Source organism: Orycteropus afer, unplaced genomic scaffold (assembly GCF_000298275.1).
Source record: "Orycteropus afer afer isolate SDZICR_OR568_19922 unplaced genomic scaffold, OryAfe1.0 scaffold00167, whole genome shotgun sequence".
Taxonomy (NCBI): domain Eukaryota; kingdom Metazoa; phylum Chordata; class Mammalia; order Tubulidentata; family Orycteropodidae; genus Orycteropus; species Orycteropus afer.
The window spans coordinates 2,515,231-2,536,958 of NW_006921754.1; the positions used below are offsets into that span (position 1 = coordinate 2,515,231).

General features: G+C 41.0%; 1 protein-coding gene across 1 annotated transcript in view; it reads left to right on the forward strand.

The window, feature by feature from the left end:
- Positions 1–21,728, forward strand: part of NCOA7 (nuclear receptor coactivator 7) — a 129,068-nt gene that overhangs the window by 91,919 nt on the left and 15,421 nt on the right. Inside the window, exon 10 of the mRNA XM_007946605.2 lies at positions 13,871–14,018. Within this exon, the coding sequence (XP_007944796.2) occupies positions 13,871–14,018 (148 nt within the window). The remainder of the gene's footprint in view (positions 1–13,870; positions 14,019–21,728) is intronic.

Below are 21,728 nucleotides of genomic sequence, written 5' to 3' on the forward strand. Positions count from 1 at the left end.
GGGGGGGCGCAGGGGTATAACATTTAGAAAATACAAAAAGATGAAAGAGAAGAAAATAAAAATCTCGTATAATCTTATTACAGACATAACTACTAGTCATTATAATTTTTGTGGTCTTTCAGCCTTTTTTCTATATGTGGATTTGTAATACTATTCTGTTAGGTTGTTGTTAGGTTCTCTTGAGTTAGTTCCAACTCAGGGACTCTGTGTAGAAGAATGAAATGTTGCTCAGTCCTGTGCCATCCGCACAATAGTAGGTGTGTTTGAGCCCATTGTTGCAGCTATGTACATGTATGTATGTGTATGCATGTATAAACACGTGCATATTTATGTGTGTATATACATACACACTTCTGTAAATTGATTTTACATAAAAAGCATCTTTGTCTACCACTAAATATTTTATCTGCATCTATTAGTGAGTGTGCATTACTTGTATAATGAGCAGCAAATCTTAAAAAAAAACAAAAAACGATGATTCTCCTATTAAACTCATTTTACCAATGGGAAGATGTCCAAGTCTTAAGGACCCTCATGAAGGCTGAGCAAAATGGTCTTAATTACACTCTCCTAGGGACTAAAGGACAAATTAAAGGAATCACAGGCTGACCTAGTTTTCTAGCATGAAATTTTTAACCATAGTTAATGCTAAATTTTCTGATCCAAAGTCACCTTGCTCTCAATAAAAGCAGGGCTAAATTGGAATCATTAATGACATTGGAGGCTGAGTGCCAAGATGACCATACTGTTGAATAGTTCTTAAAGTAGTATACTTTCTGAAACAACTTCAGTCCTACTTGGCCAGAGCAGGTATATTTCAGTATGCAAACCCTGTGATGTTTAGGTATCATGCACCCTTACGTCACACCCTAATCTTACTGTAGGAGTCTGGGTGGTAGAAGTGATTAAGCACTGGACTACCAGCAAGAAGGTTAGCTGTTCAAACCCACCTACAGGTGCCTGGTAAAACAGGCCTGGCAATCCGCTTCAGTTCTGCTCTACACATGTGGGGTTGCCATCCATGAGTTGAAATCAACTTGCTGACAGCAATCTCCCTGTAATGTTTTAAGATGAAAATGCCACTTGAAAAAAATAGGTCTTCCACAAACCAATCCCTAAAGGAATTCTGTCTTTCTCTGTATTTAATATATGTTTTGAAGAACCACTGAATAAGTTATATGATGATAGTCACTTATGTAAGTATTCTCATTTCTTTAAAAAAAAAAAAATTTAAATGTTTTGAAGTGCCCTATCATTCTTTTCCTGGACATTTTACTTTTTGCTTTATAAACTGATTCTGGATGATTCTGGAAAAATCATCATCACCTTTCAAAAGCACCTTATTAAGCAGCCACCCTTCAGTAACTTTAGTAACCAGCTTTGGCAAATACCTAAGTTAATTGGTGACTCTGTAGCCAGAGCTGAGCTTATTAAAAAGTAACTCCCTATTCTAGTGACCTCTTTGCTGTGGTGGCTGAGCCTTTTGGTAGAGGAACGCCAGCACTTTGGAGAGTAGCTTGGGGCCCATTTCTACTGCAGGCTAATCCCTGCCAATGGGTGCTGCACACAGTGTCTGGGAGTAAGTATGCAGGAACAGTAATTATACTTGGGATCAAAGTGTTAGGGCTTGCAAACTAAATGCCTGCAGGAGCCAGGCTGAGAAACGGAGGCTGCTGAAGCACAGAGCCAGTTTTAATTACAGAGCCTTGCTCGAGGGAGCTGTTGCTGTACACCTCTAGGTGATTGTGGCTTTGTGGGGACGAGGGCCTAGTGTCGCTAAATCTTTCCATTTTTTTCCAAAGGAAGCCAAAATACAGACTTTTCTTTGAGGTGGGGCTAAAATCTCCCCATTGCTTAAGTATTGACAACATTTAATTTTTCAAAAAAAAATAGTATGTGGCCTAAACAGAATACTTAACCAGCTGGCTGAGCATAAAGTATGGACATGAGCCTAAGGCCCCTGACAAGGATATTAAGATAAACTTTTTTATTGTTAGGTGCCAAAGAGTAGATTTGGACTCCTAGAGATTCCATGTGGCAGAGTAGAATGGCCCCACAGTTTTTCTGAGCCACAGTCTTTTGGGGAGCAGACACTCAGGTCTTTCTCTCATGGAGATTCTGAGTAGGTTAAAACCACCAGACTTTGGGTTAGCAATCAAGCGCTTAGCCACTGTGCCAATAGTCTCATATGGCCTTACTTATATTTGAGGGATCCTTTTTATAACTGTTTTATAGCTGTTGTTTTGATCGGTGATTCTAACAAACAAACAAAAAGCCTGGATTTTGGTGAATCAAAACAAAGAAATGTATTTAGTTGATAAAGTTTACTTTTAATAGTCACACGGAGGCTCTTTAATAGTATTACACCAGGGTGGGGAAAACTTGACCATCGGGTTCTTTTAGAATTATAGAATGTGGAAACCAGAAGGAACCTAACAGGGCAAGGCAACGTACCTTTTATAGGTATGAGCCTTGGGCCAGACCATTGAGCACAGGACAAGATTTTTAAAGGTACTAGTTTTTTTCTGGCCACAACCTCAGCAGTCAGGGAGTGCTTCACTCTAGTTGGTTTCTGTGGTTGTATTCCGAATAGAGCCTTTGAAAATTTTAGATTTAACTGCATTTGAATATCTTTGTAGTGGACAGTACAAGTGAACAGTGGACTGACTGCATGTATTTCAATACTTTCCAGGTTACCTTCTTTCTTCTTTTTTTTTATGTTCTTTCATATTCCCCACACTCTGTGCCATAATGTACCCCAAATTATGTTTTTAATGCTCTTGCTCGTGAATTGGTCAGTGGTTCCTGTTTATAATTTTTAAATTGAGTGGGTGTTTTAGGGGCTAGACTTTGTGTACCTCCCAACTTTTTCTACTAGCCAAGTAGCCTTTTATAGGACAGTACTGTTCTAGCTGCTTCTGGGTCATTTTGGTCAAGTTGGTTTATGTGGTAGCAAGACTTTAGATCATCATATTGCAGAAACTTTCTAAAAGATCTGTTTAAAAATATGATGGACTTCCTGGTACATTTAATACTCCTGGTGCCAGTTTAAGGAGGTAGGCTAGCTTATCCTCATTTTGAAAGCTTAGAAAGATTAAGGAAATTTCTTGTGCTTTTTCTATCCCACAGCTATGTTTAAAATAATAAAAATAAAGAATAAATTAAAATCCACTACAATTAGTAGTGAGTCATGTTCAGTAAAAATAGATTATAATTATAGCCACAGTCCATAGGCCTAAGGTATAATTTTTCATTAGGTTTTATATCCCTCAGCTTTGTCAGTGACAGGCTTTTATGAAATCATGAAACCAAGCCAGTGGAATGACCATAAAGAAAAGAATAAAGTTTATTGGGTAATACCTCAGACTGAACTGAGATTGATCCCAGGTCCACCCATAACCTGCTGGGTGGCCTTGGATGGGTTAGTCGATCTGTGTCAGCATGTGCTTCTTCATTCATTAAATAGGAATTAAAATAGTAGAGCCACCCTAGGGTGTTATTATGAGACAGAAAAAAGAACTTATCTGTGCACTAATTGAAAGTTGTTGTTGTTGCTGCTATTAACTTCTCCTATAATTTCTAATGCTTCATTGCTTCTTTGAAATAAGGTGGCTGCCTCCTAAGAATAACCTGTGTCATTTACTTTCTTTGCATCTCTTCAGAAATGACAGATTTATCTTCCCAGTGGGGATTTGTAACTTGAATATGGTGTCTCCTGGGAGGTGAATCTCTGAAGCAGCCTTGTGTTAAAGACCTTTGAAGCTTTATGAACAAATCTGATTAGAACAAAATTGTAATTAAACAGAAAACCTAAAGTGAGCCTGCATACCAGGTTTGGATGTGAACTGTTGCTGGATAGGTCGGAACTGGTTTTCTGCAGCCAGAGCACGTATGGCAAGCTTCTCCCCGTGCCCACTGCTGGGCCTTCGGCCTGGCCTGGATCATGTCTTGTCTAGATCACTGTTATAGCCAACTCAGCAAAGCCTTTATTTCCAGAACTCTCTCTCCCTGACCCTCCCTACTTGCCTCCAAAGCAGTCTTTCTACGCCGCTGACCTGGCCGCGTCTCTTCCCTGCCCTGCAGCCCTTGGTGCCACCTCCCCAGGGCTCCAGCAGTGCTTCTCAAGCTTCAGCCCTTCACACACCCACCTCTAAAACATTCCCATATGTGCATACACCATCTGTCCTAGGATGTCCATCATAGTTGTTTTTTTTAAGGACTTAAATCAGCTCATCCTTTTTTCTTCTCTCTTTTACTTAGTTCTCCCCTGAGTGGTGTTAGTGTTGTTAGTTGCCGCCGAGTTCACTCTGACTCATGGTGACCTCGTGTGTAGCAGAGTGGAATGTTGGCTGGTCTTGTACCATCTTCATGACCATTGGTATGTTTGAGTTCATTGTTGCTGTCATTGTGTTAGTCCGCTCCCCCGAGGGTTTCCCTGGCCTGCACTGGCCCTCCACTTTACCAAACATAATAGCCTTCTCCAGTGATTGGTCCCACTTGATAATGTACTCAAACTAAGTCAAAGCTCTGACAATGTTTTGTTGTGATCCATAGGCTATTATTAGCTGATTTTCAGAAGTAGATCACCAGGTCTTTCTAACTAGTCTCTCTTAGTCTGGAATCTCCACTGAAACCTGTCTACCATGGGTGATCCTGCTGGTGTTTGAAATATTCATGACAAAACTCCCAGCATCATGTCCCTGAGTAGTAATATCTCTGAAATCACAGGTCTGATATGGTAGCTATATTTTTAACTAATGCCTTTTAAATAAGCATCTCACTGTTCAAATATGTTCCACTGTGTGTCCTTGTAGGAGCTCTGGTGGTATAGTGGGCAGACATTTGGATGGCCTGCAGCTCAAACCCACCAGCCTCTCCACAGGACAAAGATAGAAAATCTACTTCCATAAAGATTTACAGCCTTAGAAACTCACTGGGGGTCACTATGAGTCAAAATTGACTTGATGACAGTGGGTTTGTTTTTTTGATTTTGTGTATCCTTAAAGTCATTGAAAGAGCCCCTGCTGTACTTTGGGAAATAGTAGCCTCCAGATAAGGTCTAAGTACTTTGTCTTATGTCATGGGGGCCCTCTCCGTCCCATTACTCAGCCCCACTGGCTCCTTCATTCCCATCTCCTGCTATTCCTTTGAGCAAAAAAGAAGCCTTGCTCTTTCATTCCTCCCCTGCCTGAAGAGTTCCTATTCGCCACAAACATGCCAGCTCAGAAGCCCACTTGCTTCTATACTGTACTGTTTGTGCTGTTAGGGTTTTTTGTTTACTTCCCTCTACCCAAGAACTCTAGGGCAGGGCCTGGGTTTCTTGCACCTCTGTACCCCTGACCACATTACAGAATCCTCTTTTCAAAGTCACCAAGAACCTAGCATAGTGGCTAAGACACTTGCCTGCTAACCAGACGGCTGGCGGTTCAAACCCACCAGCCACTCCTCGGAAGGAAGGTTGGGCAATCCTACTTCCGTAGTGATACTGCCTCGGAAATCCAAGGAGGGGTTGCTATGAGTTGGGCTTGACTCGACGGCACATAACAACAACAAGAACCTGATTGCTTTGCCCTTCCTTCTTCCTGCCAGTTCCTTTCTGACTTTGATAAAGCATCACCCTCCCTGCTCTTAAAATGTCTTGTCTTTGCATGTGTCCCCTTTGGTAGAATGCCATTTCCCTTTCCTTGTGTAATGGAATTGTGCTTTTCCCTAGCACTCAGCCTAACCATGATCCCTGGGAAGCCTTCCCTGACCCCAGCCTTAGATGCTTCTCTACTGGGCTAACCTTTATCATTTCTTTTATTTAAAAAAAAAAAAAGGGGGGGAAAAAAAGACCCTAGCATGAGCACAGAGACCTGAATACTATGGTGGAGCAAAGATTCTTGGCGCATACAGTTGAAATAAAGAGTATATTTGGCGGGATGGCAGGGAACAAAGCCCCCAAGCAATCCCAAAATGTTTGAATTTATCCTAAAACCTCTGAGACATTGCAAGGATTTTAAGCCAGCTTGGTGAGGTGATCAGATTGCATATTATTCTGCTTCTCTGCCATTTCTTCTTGGTGCCTTCCAGTACCCCTCTTACTGCTTCCTCCTTAAATATTAGCATTTCGGTGCTTGACCCAGTTCTCTGCTTAGTATGTTAGCACATCCATTGTTTCATGATCAGCTTAGCAGGCCAGTGTGGCAGTGGTTACTGATAACTGGGTTGACTTAGCCACATGCCATGGGTGTTGTGCCCTGAAGCACCTGTGGCCTAGAGAAGCTCAGTGACTCATCCAGACCACATGTAGGTCGTCAGCAGTGTCACGTGTTCAGAGGTCAGGACACTGTTGGTTTGACAGTTGGTGACTTTTGAGAAATCAGGTTAAGTGAAGGTGGTGAGGGAGGGACCAGTATTTAAAACCTTTGCCTCCTTTAGAAAATGTCTGAAGTTTTTTAACAAAGCACATATACTAAAAGAGGTCACAATGAGTCAGAATCAACTTGGTGGCAGTGGGGTTTTTGGGGGGTCATAATAAAAGGTTAACAAAATCAGAATGGAAGAATTCAAGAAGGAAAGGAGTTGACATGTATACTAATCCAAGTATTAACAATATACCCTGAAGGGAAGGTGAGGTATGGGAAAAGAGCTTATAGGCAGAACAAAACCCACAGACTTATTTTTTTAAGGGTGAGAAAATGTGAGTAGGTTTATGGATCAAGATAAAGGCAGTGGAAGGGCTGAGAGAGATGGGGATGAAAGTAGTGATGGAGTGAGACTATCACCAAAGAGTGAGACTTTCAAAAGTACAAAGAGGAGGGTTAAAATGAATAGAAGAAGAGTTACTTCTTCTGAAGAAAAAGATCACTATGAGGATGGCAGAAGGGAGTACATTATTAGAATCGTACAACAGCAAACTCTCCATGCAGAGTGGGGACGAATAAGACAGTAGAATTGAGAGCTTGAGAAAGCAGAGGTCAGGAATAGCTCCATGTGGAGTGGTATAGGAAAGGAGCTAGAAGGCAGTGTGGAGCCATAGTGAGGGAGGGTTTTTTCCCTAGCCAAGTTTAGGAGGCTTTGATTCATAGTAGATCCATTAAGCATGAACAAGCAAGCCCAGCCACATTCCTCATTCCATTAGAACAGTTAGAAAGATGATCATGTTTTTTGTTTCTATGGGAGGCTGCTTAGAAGGGCAGGAGTAGTAGAGGATCAAAGAAGCTAGTCTCCAGGGGACACCAGTGAGCATGAGAAGAAAAGCTAAGCTTGGAAGTACATGAAACCAGGAGGGGTGAATTGGCTGAGGAAAGAGGAGGAAGAAGGGTGAAGGTGAGAGCAAAACTAGCATAGTAGGCAGGAAGAAGTGGGTGAGGTTGAGAGCAGAGGGACATGGAGGGGAATTTCAGAACTTGAAGCCTGTTTCAGAAGACAGCTTGAGTTCTGGGAACTAAGTACTCGGAAAACCCAGTTGCCAAAAGAGCCATTCCAAGAATTAGATTAAATAAACTAAGGGCACTCTAATCTAGAAGGATGAAGGATGAAGTCATATCCTCCTTCTCTCCCCCAGTTAAATAGTGAAAACAGCGAATGAAGGATAGAGGACTGAGCAGAAGTAGAGCTGGAAAGAGAGACCTAGATTCTTTCCATTTCATCTCCAGCAGCCTTAGAACTTAAGCAAACTGATTCCAAATGAATTTTAATTTTCTCTTGTGCAACATGCCTTTTTCTTCATTTCTTCCATTCATCTATTCTCTCTGCATGAGAGTATGAGGGAAAATTATGTGGGAGGCTGTTGCTGAGGAAACTTACAGTGTGCCACTGCCTTGCATGTCTGAGAGAAAAGACATGGGGAGTTCCTGTCAGGTTGCCCCACTGTAGAATGTACTTTGGAGATTTCTTACTTCACCTCACCTGATTAAGGTGACTCTATGTACTATAGAGACAGAGCCCAAGGCTGGGAAAAAGGGTGGCCATTCAGAGAAACCACCCTGCCTGTTGCAGCTGGAGGAGAACCTTTCCCAGAAGCATAGCAGGCCTCACAGTGCTTCCCAAGGTCATAGCACAGTGCTGGTGGCAGGGCCCCAGGGCCCAGGGCCTGAAGAGCAGTCAGTGAACCTGTGGGTGGAAGGTGCAGCAGCAGGAATGGGGAGGGGGCAGGATGTGCTTTAAGGGTCACCCAGGACATGTACTAACATTACTTTAACTTCATTAGTACAGTCTGAAACCAAGGAAGAATTAACACATCCTATGAGAGCTCTGATTGTGGACAGGTACAAGAATGATCCTGAACTCTTTGGAGTTCAGCTTGGACTGGCTAGAAGTATCCGGGGATGGGGTGTTTGGACATATTATTTAATCTTAAGAATCTGAGTCTCAGTTTCCTCACCCTTAAATTGGGCTTAGTAATATCTGCCATGCAGAGTTATTGTATAGGGCAAGGTTCGTGAGGGCAGAGAAGCACATGATCTCTTTGTAGGTAGCTGATATATTCTATTTCACCAGCATGGGTTAAAACATAAGGTTGCTTCCCTTTGTAATATTAAAATTTTCATTACTCTGAGCCTTTATTCTGTGATATTTTGGAAATATCTTTTTTGCCCCGTCTGGAGACCTTCTTTCTGTGTTAAGTCCAAGAACCTCATTCTTACTCATTTTAGAAGGCTGGCCCTGGCTGCTCTTAGTTGCTACAGAAGAGGCCACTCTGACACCTGATTCACCATGACTGAAACCCAGTCTTCAGAGAAGAGACACGGGGTCACTCCTTTATACGGCCACCCCTAGGCCTGCAGGTGCAGATCTGTACCCAGGCTGAGGTATTTCTTAAAGGTTCAAGAGAGGATGGCACATGTAGGCAAGAATGCTTTATGCGAAAATTCACCTTTCAAAACCAAACTCCCCTGTTACTGCTCCTGAGGAACTCACACAGATACATAGGACATAAGCAGTCATTTCCTTCCATCATACCAAAGTAGTAGGGCCTTGGCCTAAGTTTCAGCCTCAGCAGCACACCATGCTCAGGTTAGCATGCCCCTAACATAGTCAGGGTACTGACGGGGACGCAGTTCATCAATTTAAACTGTATTGTCCTCCCATCGCCTTGGAGAATTTCCCTTCAGAAAGGGTGAGGTGGAGAGAGAGCTGGTATCTTTTCCTGTGGGCTTTTCTCTGTTAGGACCACCTCAGTTGATCAGAAATGTCCAGTTAATCTTGAATATTAAAACAAAAGTTATTAGGTACTATATTCCTCCTTCCCAGGAAATCCTTTGGATCTTATGCAAATCTTCCCTCTTTCCCACCATCCACTCCATCTACTTTCCCAAGAGATTACAGGAATGAGTTGTTGTCATCAAGCAGGAAATGTCCAAATATATTCTCCCACCCAAAATAATAAATCTTTATGTTGGATTTATTACACAATTAAAAAGGACTATTCAGATGGTCTCCCCAAACAATGTAATGTCTTCAAAACCAGAAATAAAACTGACTGGCAATTGTTAGGATAGGTTCTTTCACTAAAAACTTTCCTGAATTTTTTTTGTTTTGTTGAGCATATTTTTTTTCCACAGTTTACATGCTTTTATAATGTCTAAGAGGAAATGAAATCTTAACTCCAAATCGAGGCCTCATCCCTTACTCCCTTCCAGTCTCACACAAGGATACCATAGCATGAGCTCTTAGTGTTTCTCAGAACGCTCGCTTTTTTGCTCAGTGACGATGAAACGCAACACACTGCCGTTTGCTGTCGAGTTGGATCCGACTCATGGCGACCCCTCCTTGGGTTTCTGAGGTGGTATCACTACGAAAGTAGATTGCCCAACCTTCCTTGCTTTTATGATCATTTCGTCTGTATAGAGGAGGCAGAGTCAAGAGCATGGAGAAGGAAGGAGGGCTGCTGTCCTGTCTGCTGCAGCCAGGGGAGAACCAATCACGAAAGGACAAATGTTGCCCAAAGGAACACTCCTTCATGAAATTGGGTCCAAAAAGTGATTTTAAAAATGTATGTTGTGCAATAACTAGGAAATTAATTGGGAAATGGTTCTGAATCTCACCTGGAGTAAAGAGAATCCTTTGTCCTTCAAGTAGTGTGGAAGAAAGAACCCTGATTCCTACCTTGGAGATGTGGTTCTTGCTGACACTGAGTGTTAATTTCAGAGCTCCATTACCTTATCTGTACAGAGAGTTGTTCGGAAGAAATGATGTCTGTCCAGTTTGTCCTGATAGCTCTTAACATTCCAGAAGGTGAGCTCCTTAAGGGCACGATGACTGGCACATAGTGGATGTGCAGCAAATATTTGTTGAAGGAAGTAATGCTCCTCAGCCAGAGACTCCCAGGAACACACCTATAGTAGAACAAGTTGGATATATTTACTTGTTGCAGTGAGAGAAAGCATACAGCAAGCAGAACCATGGGCCATGACAGTAAGAAAGTGTTAGAAAGGAGTTAAGGACTTAGGTTCGTGATGGGAGATTTTGGGGTGACTTTAAGGAAGCAAGGAGTTACCCTGAATTGGATGCTGTAGGAAGCAGGGGTAATTCTATGATTGTGTATCTTAATAAATCTTATTGAAAGGAGGAAAGCCTAGAGAGGCTAATAATGTAGTTAGAAAAGAAGCACAGTCTCTCATATTAGCCAAGTTAGGGTGAAATTTGGTCATTTTTGTTGTTAAACAGTGCTCATGTTTTTTCTGTGTTTAGATGTGATTACATAGTGGTTTTGTTTTTGTTGTTATCCATCATGGGTACAGAGTGGTCTTGTCTGATGTTGATGTTCTATGAAATTGTTTATGCTCAGCAGAACACCAGGCCTAGCTGTGAGTGCAGCCCAGCTCCTAGCAACACTGAGACCTGGCTGATAGTACCAGGCCACCCCTAGTATCAGAGCATCTTTACTCTTTCGCACAAGTCACTTAACTAGCAAGTAATTGGGAAGTCATTTGTGCTCATGAAACTTATCCAGTCTGGATATACATGTAATTAATATCTCCTTAATCAAAATAGTGAAGTATATTTGATTTCAACTCTACTCCAAAATAAATATAACATGAACTCAATTTATAAGTGTTAAAGAGACTAGAAGAATTAGAATGGTATATATATTGAACCACACTGGAGTTATGCTTTATTTCTTGTTTTCTAAATTAATCTATTTTAAGGAAATTTCATACTACCAAGTAAAAATAGTTCTCAGGTCAAAAAGAGTATATATATATTGCTAGTGCGAGGTCAAAAATAAAATAACCACCATAAAGAGCAACTTAGTGTTATATATCTACAAATCATAAGTGAATTGGTCCTTTGATAATACAGCCCTGTTTCTGAGAATTTATCATGCATATATTTCTGTACACATGTGAAATGACTCATGTCCCAAGTTATTCACATAGTGTTGTTTATAACAAAAAATCTTGGAAATGACTCACGTGTCCAACTATAGAAGATGGTTACATAAACTGGTAAATAGACACAGCAAAGTACTATGTAGTTGTAAAAGAAAGAATGAGGAAGCTATCTATATATTGATGTGAAAAGTTATTCAGTATTGTTAAATGAGAAAAGTAAATAAAAAATAGGACTCTTTTGTTTAAGGAAGGGAAGACAAAAAGATTATCTATTCTTATGTATTTGTATCTGCATGAAAAAAAAAACACTAAAAATACCTACAAGAAATTTAAAAAAGTGGTCACTTGTACTGGGTCAAAGATGAGCACAGAATAGGAGGGGCAAGGATATGGGTGAGAGAACTAGGGCCTAGCTGTATGAATATGAATGTACTACCTACTCTAAACATTAAAGTAATTCAAAGAAAGATATGTACAATGTAAAATAAGTCTCTCCTGCCTAATTCGTTTCACAGAGGTAACCATTTTAACCAGTTCCGCATGTAGCTTTTCAGAGTACTCAACAGCATAGATGTTTGTGTATTTGTCTTCAGTAGAACTGGTAGTGTGTCATGCACACTGATCATTACCTTGTTTGGGGTGATAACTTTCCATGTTTTGAAGGATAGGAGAAATCACAAAGCAATTATACTTTTAAAGTATATGAAAATTGGGAAATTTGTGCTATGGGAGGAAAGACATGATTAATATAAAAAGGAAAACAGCAGCTTAGAAATAACATTTGATAATGGTAAATGTTTACATTACATAAAGGCTCCCACAAGCTGAAAAGAAAAACAGTGACTCCACAATCACAAAGAGCTAATTCACAAAACAACAGCCAGGAAGAAAATGTTGGAAAATGGTCAGCCTACTGACACTCAAATCACATTGAGTCAGATAAAACTTATGTGCATTAAAGTGCGATCATTTAAAGAAGAAAAAAAGGATAAGCAAGATTGTGATGAAACTAAGACACCACAGTGCAGGTGGCAGAGTAAACTAGGCGGCCTTTCAGAAGCAGTTTGGCAGGTGAATCATGAGTTATAAAATCATGCCTTTTGGCCAAGTAATTCCTTTTCTGGGAACTAATCATGAGAAAATAATTCAAATGATGAGGAAAGGCTTAGACCATAAATAAGGCTTAACCATTGCAACATTGGTACAATCAAAGAAATGAAACAAGCTAAATACCCTGACAACATACAAAAGAATACATGCCAATTATGGTTTATTAATTTCAGGAAATATAGCCATTAAAAATAACTACAAAGACTAGCAATGTGGTAAGTATGCATTATATAATGTTACATATGAAAAATAATTATGTCGTAGCTATGATTACAAGGATAAGAAAAACTGGTACTGTGTGTGTGAGCAGGGACTAGTAGGAATGTGGAAACCTAAAAAAAAAAATTTGATCAATTGAGATAAAAGAATTGTAAGTGATTTTTGTTTGTTTCTTTCATTCTGTTAGTTTTTAAATTAGAAGGGACTTTAGAATCATTTGTTCCCCACCCATCTTACTTCCCCTCTGCAGTGGTTAACAGGTGTGGAATTTGAGGTCAGAGGGCTTGTGACTTGTGATGGTTTCCTTCCTGGGGGAGAGGAGGTATAATTTAGGCATAGAATTGAGAGCTCGCATCCCTCTGCTTAAGAACTAGCAATCTTTCTATTGATTAAGCCTTGAGAGATGATTCAGTACTTTCCTATATTAAATATGTATAAGGGGAAAGATAAATTGGAGGCAAGCTACATTACTATGTCAATAAAATAGGTCTCTTTCTAATACTAAAGTAATAAAGGAGCTCTGTTGGTGTAGTGGATAAGACATTTTGGCTGCTAACCAGAAGGTCAGTGGTTCAAACCCACCAGCTGCTTCTCGGAAGGAAGATGGGGTGATTTACTTCTGTAAAGATTTACAGCCTCAGAAACCCAGTGGGAATCACTATGAGTTGGAATTGAGAAATTGGAAGCAAACTACATTACTATGTCAATAAAATAGGTCTCTTTCTAATATTAAAGTAATAACTGGTATTATTCCTTGCACTTTGTAGTTATCAAGATTTTAAAAAAATTATAATAGTGTTTCAAACTATAAAAAGACTCATTGGACTGTTATCTTTGTTCTCAGCTAAAGCCTCAGTTCAGTTTCCTCCCTACCCCTATAAATACCAGTGTTCAATCAATGAGCCAATGAGGGAAAAAAAATGGTGTAAATATTTCATTATGTTTTTCAGATTTATCTCCCATCTCTTGATCTTTGCCTAAGATCAAAAGACAGTTTTAACATTTCCTTATAACCTGGGGACTATTAGTTTCATTTCTTGACTAAGTTTCAGAATTTGGAAGGCCATTGGTAGAGACAGTCTTCACAGTGAGAAATTTCCCAGTTACCAAAACAGATTAGCCAAGCAGGAAAAAGGTGATTGTACGTGCCCATGTCCCCACTAGTGCTTGCCAGGAAAACAGAACTGGTGTTAACTCCCTTTTACTAACATGTTTTTCAGGGTGGATCATTTGTACACATTCTTTGTTCAGTGGTCTCCTGACGTCTATGGGAAAGATGCCAAAGAGCAAGGTTTCGTGGTGGTGGAAAAGGAAGAACTAAATATGATTGACAACTTCTTCAGTGAGCCAACGACCAAGAGCTGGGAGGTAAGCACTTGGGATGGAGGAAGACTGTGGCTGCCCTAACAATACATTGTGTGATTTCAGTGTTCTTGTGTTCTGATTCCATGTTATTGGCTGTTAAGAAGTTAGATTTCTTGTGCAACTTTAAACTTACAGGTGGAAATACCTTTACTCTTCTGTTTGAAGCTAGTTATATGTGCCAGAAAGACCTTGCTACTGCCACCACCACACATACACACAAACAGATCCTTCTGACCTCCCTGGACAGATCCCCTTATATTATCACTCATAGTTTCATGGTGTGAGCTCAGAAGTCAGCAAACTTTTTCTATAAAATGGCCAGATAGTATATATTTTTGACTTTATGGGCCATCCAATCTCTATTTTAACTATTTAACTCTGCCATGGTAGCACAAAAGCAACCCTGGACAATATGTAAACAAGTGAGCATGGCTGTGCTTCATTTCATTTAGTTATTACATATTACAACATACTATCCTTTTTTTTTCTTTCACTTTTTTTGACTCATTTGAAAACATGAAAATGAATTTTAACTTGCATGCAACAAAAACAGATGACAAAGATGTGACCCACTGGCTCTAGTTTGCCAACCCCTGCTTTATGCTGCTCTCTTTCTCCAGTCATAAAGCATGTGTTGTTGTTGGTAGGTGCCATCAAGGTGGTTTTGACTCATAGCGAGCTCATGTACAATAGAATGAAACACTGCTCAGTCCTGCACCACCCTCATAGTAGTGTAGCCTCACATGGGCTATAATTGAGCCCATCGTTGCAACTACTGCAGTCTATCTTCTGCTTTTGTGCTGACCGTCTACTTTACCAAGCATGATGTCTTTCTCTAGGGACTTGACCTTCCCAATAACATGACCAAAATAATAAGAAGTGAAGTCTCACTATCCTTGCTTCTAAGGAGCATTCCACCTGCACTGCATGCAGGACAGATTTGTTCATTCCTCTAGTGTTCCATGGTACAATCAGTATTCTTCACCAACACAATTCAAATGCATCAATTCTTCTGAAGTTTTCCTTATTCATTGTCTAAGTTTCACATGCATATGAGGCTGTTGAGAAGACCATGGCTTGGGTCAGGGGCACCTGAGTTACAGCATTTATTAGGCACCTCTTTTGGAAAGAGCCCTGGAAATATGATTTTGAATCTGCTGAGAAAGCTCACAAAGTTGAGAAGCTGGGAATTGAGACAAGCAGAAATATGTCTGCTTCTCCTTCTTACCACTAAACTTATTCTTCATCATGGAGCTCTGTAGTGTCTGGTTCCCCAAACTCTTCTTATTCTTCCCATCTCTTGGACCCCACAAACCAGCTTTGACAGAGAGATAATGAATTCAGGAACACACCAGAACTGACAAATTCCTCAGCCCTAGTATGTCATCTGTGTAAATCCACCCCCATACTTTCTTTGCTCCGAGGTTGCTAAACGTAGCTGGAGAAAATCTCTCAGCCATGCAGAGTGGTCTGTTGCAAATACATGACCTGTAGTGATCTCCGTTTTTGAACTCAACACCACTCTCCTTACGGAGTTCTGGTGGTATAACAGTTAAGTGGTAAGCTGCTAATCAAAAAGTTGATGGTTCGAACCCACTCAGTGGCTTCGCCAAAGAAAAGATCTGGCAATCTGCTCCCATAAAGATTGCAGCCTAGAAAACCCTATGGATCAGTTTTACTCTGCCACATGGGGTCTCTGTGAGTCCAAAATCAACTCAGTGGCTTCTGTAGCAGCAACAATAGCACTTTCCTTAAGCTGCCTAGCCTACTTCATCCTCCTTGAGTCTCAGAGATTGGACTTTCCTTCATTTTACAATGAAGACACAATTGGACAAGATTTTCATTACCTTTCCTCTTCATTGGTTCATTGGTTCATTTCCCAATCCAATACATACTCCATACTTTAGCTAGAGTCATCTTCCTAAGAAGACATCATTCATTTATGTATTCATTCAGTGAATATTTGAATACTTACCATATGCCAATGAATATTTGATTCTGTGATCAAAGCAGATACTTTGGATACAGTGGTAAACAAGATAAAGATAAATCCTTGTCCTCATGATGTTGCCTGTTATAGAGTACCCTTCATTTTTGGATCAAGGGAAGGATATATCTTTACTCTCACTAAAGCTGGTTTTTTTCCTCAATTTATAATTATCCTCTCCTATGTCATCACTCTAGGAGCTCTGGTAGCATAGTGCCTAAGGCACTTGACTGCTAACCAGAAGGCTGGCAGTTCAAACCCACCAGCCACTCCTTGGAAGGAAGGTTGGGCAATCTACTTCCTTAGTGATACTGCCTCGGCAACCCAAGGAGGGGTCGCTATGAGTCAGGGCCGACTCGACGGCACACAACAACAACAAAAACATGTCATCACTCTCTCCTTCCTTACTGGATCCTTCTCTGTTATCAATGATCAAGATTTTTTAAAAAGAAATAGGAGGGAGGGAGGAAGTAGAGAGGGAGGGAGGGAGGGAAGGAAGGAAGGAATCTGTTCCAAGATTCTTCCCTGTCAACCTCATTTTCTGTCCCTTTCAAACTTCGAAGAAACTACTTCACTGCTTTTTATTCCTCGACATCTTATAATCAACTTGTTCTCCCTTCACCACTGAAACAACCCCTCTATAAAAAAACTAAAAACCCATTGAGTCAATTCCAACTCAGTGAGCCTACAGGACAGAATAGAACTAGCCCATAGGGTTTCCAAGGCTGTAAATCTTTATGGAAGCAGACTGCCTTATCTTCCTCCTGTGGAGCAGTTGGTGGGTTCAAACTGCCAACCTTTTCATTAGCACCAGATGCTTTAACCACTAGACCACCAGAACTCCTACCTCAACATAAAGAAAACAGAAATCCTCTATGGTCACTGTAAGTCACATAATCACCATCTCCATTGTACTTGAACTCTCCTCTGCTCTGGATACTGCTGACCTCGCCCGTGCTGTTAAGATTTTTCCTCCTTGGCTTTTACAACACCATGCTCCAGCTTCACCCTTCTTTCTCTGACCATTTCTTTCTACTCTTTTCCTTTCTTTTGCCTTACCCTTTATTTCCCCCTCCAGGCTTCTATTCTTCTTCTATTCCATTACCCCCAGAGAGCCTCACATTATGTCCATCTTCAGTGTTTACCTGAGTGGTCACCATTCTCAGGTCTTAACTGCTTTCCCAAACCATGTGACAACTAGACACATCCACCTCTGGTGGTCAGGATGCATCTTCAAGTCAACACTTGTTTCTTCAGGGTACTAATGTACCCCAATTTCTCACCTAGTTTAAGATAGCCCCTCTATCCCCAAACTAGAGAGGTTTGCAGCATCAACTCTCTCTCCTTCATCTTCCAGTCTGAATAGCCCTCACATCTTTTCAGTCCTTTCTCAGCAGTGTCTCTTAAATCTAGCCTCTGTAATATTTTCAATTGATACTTCTTTACTTTGTGTTCACTTTAACCACATTTTCCTAACTGATTCTGCCACCATCACCCTTTCTTATCCAATCTATCCTCCATACCTTCTTTCAAAGAAATCTCCATAAATTTGTTTGTTTATTCAATCATTATTTGAGTACCTATTTTGTACCAGATGCTATGTTAGGTACAATGGTAAAAAAAGATAAAGATGGTCTCTGTCCTCATTTACAATCAAGTCATATCACTCTCCTATTTAGAAACTGCTGCTGGATCCCTTATAGGATGAAACTTGTTGGAATCTACTTTCTGGCAGTGGGTTTAATTTGATTTTAAAATTATTGAGTAGTTACCAAGCCCTGCTAGGAGCACAGTGGATGAGACGAGTAGAAGTTAGCATTGAGTACAGATACATGAAGGAGACTTGGTGACACAGCGGTTAAGTGCTTGGCTGCTAACTAAAACATTAGTAGTTTGAATATATCAGCTATTCCATGGGAGAAAGATGTGGCAGTCTGCTTCCATAAATATTCACAATCTTGGAAACTTTATGAGGCAGTTCTGCTCTGTCCTTTGGGTTACTGTAGGATGGAATCAACTCAGACACGTTATAATGATATAATTGCCACTGTAGGTGAAGTGCAAAGTGCTGTGGGAGCATGTCGCTAGGCACTAAGCCAAACCAGGTGGATCAGGGAAGGCTTCCAAAAAGAAGTGATCTGAAGAAGCAGAAGTACAGATAGTTGGGGTGAGGCCGAGACATAGAACACATCTGGCTAGAGAGAAAAGGGTGTTCAGAGGAATGACTCAGGGTAAAAAAAGAGAGCATGGGGCATTTGATGAATGCACTTAAACAATTTTAGTGTGGGTGGAGCACTGAATACAAGGCTGAGAGAATGGCAAGAAATGATGCTGAAGAAACAAGCAAGGGCAGATCCTCAAGGATCTTATAACCCATGTGTAGGTGTTTGGCTATGTTCCTCAGAGGAATAGGAAGCCATTGAGTCATTTGAGCATGGAGAGTGCACACAGAGAAGCATTTTAGAGAGCTCTCTCTGGCTGATGAATGTTTAATGGATTGGAGTTGGACAACAGTTGAGACATGAAGACCGTAAAGGCCAGAAATCAAGGTTGAGAGATAATGGTTTAGTTTCTGAGAGAGGGAGTGGCAGTGAGGATAGAGAAAATTGGATGTCTTTGAGAGTTAGTTAGAAGGTGGCATTCTCAGGAATTTGTAATTAGATGTGGATAGTAATAAGGAAGATGCTGAAGTTAATCATATAGTGGGAACTGGAGAGATAGTGGTCCCCGTTTTTCACTAAGAGGAGGGGGATAGCAAGGGGATTAGATTAGTAGAAAGACTTTATTTTGCTTTTAATCTGAGTTTAAGAGTTTTGTGGAATGTTCAAGAGACAACTGAATATGCATCTGACATTTAGGGAAAAGACCTGAAAATCATTCGCAAAATTTGAAGCTATGAGTGTAAATGAAATCATCCAAGAAAAGTATGAAGAGCAGGAAGGGAACAGGGCTTAGAATGGAAGAGGAATAATAGCATTAAAGGACCAACCAACCAAAGAAGAGGCTGCATAGATGACTACAGAGAAACAGTCAGCAAAGGGGGAGGGAAACAAGGAAAATCATTCAGGTAAGAAGAGGATATTTTCAGAAGACAATGATTGGCCAGAAATGACTAATACTGCAGAGAAGTCAAAAGATAAGAACTGAGACATATTTTTTAGATTTAAAGCCAGGAAGGCAGTTAGTGACTTTGACAAAAACAGTTTCATTAAAGTAGGGTCAAAGACCTATAGGATGTGAGAATGTAAACAACTCAAGAAATTTGGTGTAGTGGAGAGAAAAATTCTTGTGTCTCTCCAAGCAAAGTTCATTCTTCATCATTGTACAGCCCATTGTCCAATAGTTTTGGAGTATGTTGTCCACCAATTTTCTTGTTTGCATGATTTTCTCCCCAAAGTGTGTGAGTGCCTTCTTTGAGATCATTCTTTAAAGATATTTAAGCCTATTGATCAGGTTTCCCCTCCCTTGGCTTCTATCATTCCTTCCCCCTTTTTCCTCCTGTCTCTGGCCAGTCTTTCCAAGTCTACTTTACTCGTTCTTTTCTTGTAGCACTCCCTAGGAGTTTATCCTCGACCCTCTTCTCCCACATCTGCCTTCAGCACACCTCTTTCCTCAAGCTGCTACTCAAGATCTCAGAGATGCCCCACAGGCCCTGCTGGCAGTCTCTATGAGACAGAGATTTTTTTATTATTGTGGTTTAGGTGAAAGTTTGCAAAGCAAATTAGTTTTCCATTCAGCAGTTTTTAGACGGATTGTTCCATGACATTGGTTGCAATCACCATACTGTGTCAGCATTCTCCCCATTTCTACCTTGGGATCCCCGTTTCCATTCACCCAGTTTTCCTGCCCCTTTCTGCCTTCTTACCTTTGCTTTTCATAAATGCTGCCCTTTTGGTCTGGTATAGTTGATTGTTCAGGAGCTCTGGTAGCGTAGTGCCTAAGGTACTTGACTGCCAACCAGAAGGCTGGCAGTTCGAACCCACCAGCCATTCCTCAGAAGGAAGATTGGGCAATTTACTTCTGTAGTGATACTGCTTTGGAAACCCAAGTAGGGGTCACTATGAGTCAGGTCTGACTCGACAGCACATAACAAGTTGATTGTTCTGAGGATCATGTTCTTCCTGGGTGTTTTTATTTACCTTATAGGCCTTTTATGTGGCTGAAAGGTAGTATCCGGGAGTGGCTTCTGAGTTCTAAATTAGAAGGGTATCTAAGGGCCCTAGTCTCAGGGGTTCCTCCAGGCTCTGTAAGTCTGGTCTCTTTTATGAATTTAAATTTTATTCAACCTTTTTCTCCCACTCTATCTAGTACCTTTTGTTGTGATCCCAGTCACAGCAGTCAGTAGTGGTAGCTGGCCACCATCTTGTTCTTCTGGTATCAGGTTAGTAGAAGCTGTGGTTCATGTGGGCCATTAGCTCTTTGGACTAATTGTTTACTTGAGTCTTTTATTATCTTCACTCTTGTATGCTCCTGATGGTGGAAAAAAAACCAATCTCTTGGTGAGATGGATGTTCACAGATTTCAAGAGCCCAGTCAGTTCTGACCAAAGTACGATGTAGAACATTGTCTTTATGAACTGTGTTATGACAATTGACCTAGATAAGAGTGAGATGATTTCTCATTGGTCATCTGGCCAAGGGACCCAGGAATATCAAGTCCTTTCCCATAGAATTATTCTTCCCCAAAAGGCCCTCATGAGATATGTGCATAGAAGAGGCATAGGCAGAAAAGGAATGTTTTCTTGGTGAGAACTGTGGCTTCTTGCCCTAATATGTAGTTCTAGGGAGAAAGCATAGGCCACGTGAGGCACTGTATCCTTTCCTGACTAGGCCTTAATGTCTTGAGCCAGAGCAGTCATCTTAAGGCCTATTCTGCTTCTTTCCACTAATCCCAGACTTAAATCTCAGCTGTTAACAACTCCCTTGAGAGAAGAGGCCATGCCTACCAGCTCCAGAAGAGCAACACCTAGAGAAACATGCAGAGAGAGAAGGAGATCTGCTTCGGGATCTAGAGTAGAACAGAATGGCTTTTGAGGTGGCTTCCCCAGGCCTTGTCAGGCCCGGCCACTGAAGAGAATAAAAGAGAGGGCAAGTCCATATAGCTGGTAGTCTAACACTTGTGGTGGAAGAGGAAAAAAGGAGGAATGGAGAGGGAGGGAGAAATGAGTTGACTTGTTCCATGCCCCTAGCACTCTTGCCAACGCTAGGGACACATGGAAAGAAAAGATAGCTGAAGAAACAGGTGACTGGATATATTCAGGCTACCTCATCTTTGTTTTCCTACCACATGAAAGAGAGTACAAAAGTCCAATGAGGAGAAAAATACTGGCCAAGCTTCCTCCTACGTATGCAAGATCAAGCTCTGCCCACTAGCATTACCTTAAAACCATCCACTGTAATAGCATTTCTCTTTGTGGGTAGGGAAGGGAATTCTTACATTCCTCTAGAATCTAACAAATATTTCATCCTAAGCCTGGCCAGTAGAACCCAACATCTTTCCCCAAAATTGGTTGTCCTCCTGTATTCCCATCTTAGTAGTTCTCCTGGCCATCATCCCACACTTGCCCTTCACCTGCTGTATCTAGTTAGTCACACATACTCTTGTTGATTATGCTCTTAAGTGGTGTCGAGGCCTCCATACACTCTGCCACCACTGCCCTGTTCAGGCTCTTAGCACCTTTTGCTTAGACTCCCAAGGCCCTCCCAATTTTATTCTACCCCCGTCTT